The 2,744-nt window shown below is 56.5% G+C and overlaps 3 protein-coding genes across 3 annotated transcripts; all 3 read right to left on the bottom strand.

Moving 5' to 3' along the window:
* Positions 1 to 212: 212 nt before the first annotated feature.
* On the bottom strand, positions 213 to 1,277 carry H310_15249 (hypothetical protein; the record flags this gene model as incomplete). The annotated part of the gene is made up of 1 exon (XM_008883236.1): positions 213 to 1,277. One exon carries the CDS (start codon positions 1,275 to 1,277, stop codon positions 213 to 215), a length of 1,065 nt encoding a protein of 354 aa, XP_008881458.1.
* A 392-nt stretch (positions 1,278 to 1,669) lies between these two features.
* On the bottom strand, positions 1,670 to 1,969 carry H310_15248 (hypothetical protein; the record flags this gene model as incomplete). Its single annotated transcript, XM_008883235.1, has 1 exon — positions 1,670 to 1,969. The coding sequence occupies one exon, from the start codon at positions 1,967 to 1,969 to the stop codon at positions 1,670 to 1,672; it is 300 nt and encodes a 99-aa protein (XP_008881457.1).
* A 68-nt stretch (positions 1,970 to 2,037) lies between these two features.
* H310_15247 (hypothetical protein) lies at positions 2,038 to 2,744 on the bottom strand. Its single transcript, XM_008883234.1, has one exon. It carries the CDS (start codon positions 2,654 to 2,656, stop codon positions 2,225 to 2,227), a length of 432 nt encoding a protein of 143 aa, XP_008881456.1. The 5' UTR covers positions 2,657 to 2,744; the 3' UTR covers positions 2,038 to 2,224.

Below are 2,744 nucleotides of genomic sequence, written 5' to 3'. Positions count from 1 at the left end.
CAACTCCGTCGAAATGATGTCCTCGAATGCAGAGTGCACGCGAGGACGTCTTGCGTGAAGAGGAGCGTTGCGAGTGAACGCGACGCGGGTGTGTTGAGGACGATGGTGTGTACGTTAAGGAGGATGATGGTATGGTGGTACGAGTGCGACAATAGGAACCGCGATGCCCTTACATGTGGTAAGGGGTTCCAAACGTCAAGGCCGGAACAGTCCTAGCGATACTCGCGTGCTTGAAGGAGTGCAAGCACATCCAACAGCTCACTAGAACGGCCAGTGCGCATTGCAGTAACAAGGCTGTGACCAACAGGTGGGTGCAGGAGACCCCACAGTGTGTACGAGGCCAACGTCGGACGCGTTTTGTGTACAGGGAGCCAAAGAACTGGTTGCTGAGTCATGCAAACGGGCCATGCTTCGTTGTGGAAGTACGGAGCTGTTTGCGTGGCCAACAGGAGCTCAAATACAGCGAGCGCAAGCTCGATATCTAACATGGTCACGTCCAGTGTGGATGGACCTGTGGCGCGAATGTTCGCGTGTTGCCCAAATGCTGTTGCGAGAAAGGCTGCCGTGGGAGGCACGCCAAATACCTCCTCAAAACCGCTCTGAAACGAGGAGACCTGCGGAAGCTTGGTCGCCACCATCAATCGATGCCATGCATGAAGATGGGCCACGGTGCGCAGAGCCGTGGGGTCCCGGAGAAACACCTTGGAGAGGGTGACGTTTGCCTTGGTGGGGTCAGCGCAGACCCATTTCCACAAGTCTACTGCCCGCGCCTCTTCCATGATCGGTGCAATGTTCTCTTGGGGCTGTGAATCTGCAGCGACTAGGGGCTCCTGAACGAGGAAGGGGTCGTACTCATCCTCGAGTTTCTGCAGCTCGAAGACTATCTCTCTCATCGTCAAATTGTTGGGGTGCCAGCTCATGTGCTTGGCTCGAATTCGCAAGCGACGAATGCTCGTGCGTCCGTGAAACGTGTTAGACGACGGGATTCGCATGTCCATGGAGAACGACGTCACCGGGACATCTGTCGGCATGGCCTCTTGGTGAGGCGTCACATCGACCATACTCAACGCTTCGTACATGGCTTCTGAGACCCATGTCGTTGTTTTGGCCTCCCCTCGCGTTCGTTTGAGGGGTTTCTTAGGTTGAATGAACTCGTCGACCTCCATATCAATCACCATGGACTGAAAGACAACCGCGGATGTTTGGGTCATGCTCTCATTGTCGGTGGGCTCCTCCAACTCGTGAGGTCCGACGTATTCCGCTAGGGTTGCTGTCATGCTTTCGTTTTCGGTAGTCCTCGCCAACTCATGTGGTCCAACGTCCTCGACTGGAGGTTGTGGTGGGGTCGGTTGCCATTGAGAAGTATCCGCAAGATGCAGTGAACTTACCCTGGCATTCACTGAAGGTGCCTCCTCTTCGTGTAGCTCCTCAGTCGTAGCTCCCAACACTTCGTCGAGATCCATGCAGTGCGGTGACATTCGCCCGCGGCGCGGGGTGGTCGATCGCTCAAGTCTTTCACAAAAAAAGACCCCATAGTGTGTCCCGTGTAGAACGAGCTGGTCCACGGCGTGTCCATTCACAAGAAGTGCCGACGGTGGAGTCGGCTTGTTGAAGTACACCCGCCAAATTTTAGGGTGGACCGTGGACGTTTGGAGTTTCATCGCGTATGTCAACTCGTAGCAGACAAACACAGGCCGCGTTTCAATCGACGAAGCCCTTTCAGCAACGCCTGCGAGTCAAAATTGAACCACGTCGCTACAATGTCCATGTAGTACAGATCCTGCAGCTCGTCCTGTTGCCTTTGGCCGCTTCCTCGGTATGGCGACGAGGACGGTAACGCGGCAGAGTACGTGTTACCAAGGATGCGGACCAACTGTCCCAGCATCCCCAGGTGCGATGCGTCATCCGTGACTGTGACGACAACGTCGCCACCTCTAGCTTTGTTGACTTGTACAAATGAGCTCAGCATGGAGCTTCATGGAGCCTCCTGGTCCTCGGGAACAGACTCTTGATGATCTTGTTCGATTCAGACAACAAGGCCTCCCATGTTTCGATCCAAAATGTCGAGGTGCCCACACGTTTTGGATACGGAAGGGATTCCTCAATCGCCTCGAGCATGACGTCGCCGGAGATCGAATCGTCCCCTGCAAGCTGGATGAATTTGGACAGCATGGCGCGAGATGGTCGCGTGAGTGTAGCTTTCATTACACCTTCATGGGCCTTGTCAATGGCCTTTTGAGCGTCGATGCGTACGTCGGTCGCGGCGCAGGTGCGGGAGGGGGTGCACTGGTCGACTCGCAACTGGCGCGTCCGGATCCACTATGATGTCGACGACGCGGCGTGTCGATGACATGGACATGCCGAACAATCTGGTGACAGGAAGATCATCATGCCGTCCTTCTTGTGTCGTCATCCCCTTCACATCGGAGTGTGGTTGGCCGGCGCGGTGGCTCAAGAACGGCGCGGCTCTCCAGCCCAACAGACGGCGGCCCCGACGAGCCAACCAGCATAGCAGGCATGCCTTCCCTGGCGTCACGAGCGACAAGATCGTGCAGAGGCGAATTCCCAGCAGTGGCCTCGTGGGGCACCTCACCGTCGTCGGGCGAGGCGGCAGGCAGCACGGGCACGCCCAGCGCGGCAGCAGCAACAGGTACATTGGCGACAACCACGGTTGGATTGTCCGTGGGCATTATGTTGACCTCATTGTTAGGTAACAACATGGCAGCGCGGTAGGGATGGCGTCG

The sequence above is a fragment of the Aphanomyces invadans genome, assembly GCF_000520115.1.
Source record: "Aphanomyces invadans strain NJM9701 unplaced genomic scaffold supercont1.255, whole genome shotgun sequence".
Classification (NCBI taxonomy): domain Eukaryota; phylum Oomycota; class Saprolegniomycetes; order Saprolegniales; family Verrucalvaceae; genus Aphanomyces; species Aphanomyces invadans.
This window is presented reverse-complemented; position numbering and strand designations above follow the sequence as displayed.

Bases quoted from the DNA above. Each gene is read 5' to 3' on its own strand.
- H310_15247 (XM_008883234.1), bottom strand. From the start codon at position 2,656: ATGTACCTGTTGCTGCTGCCGCGCTGGGCGTGCCCGTGCTGCCTGCCG.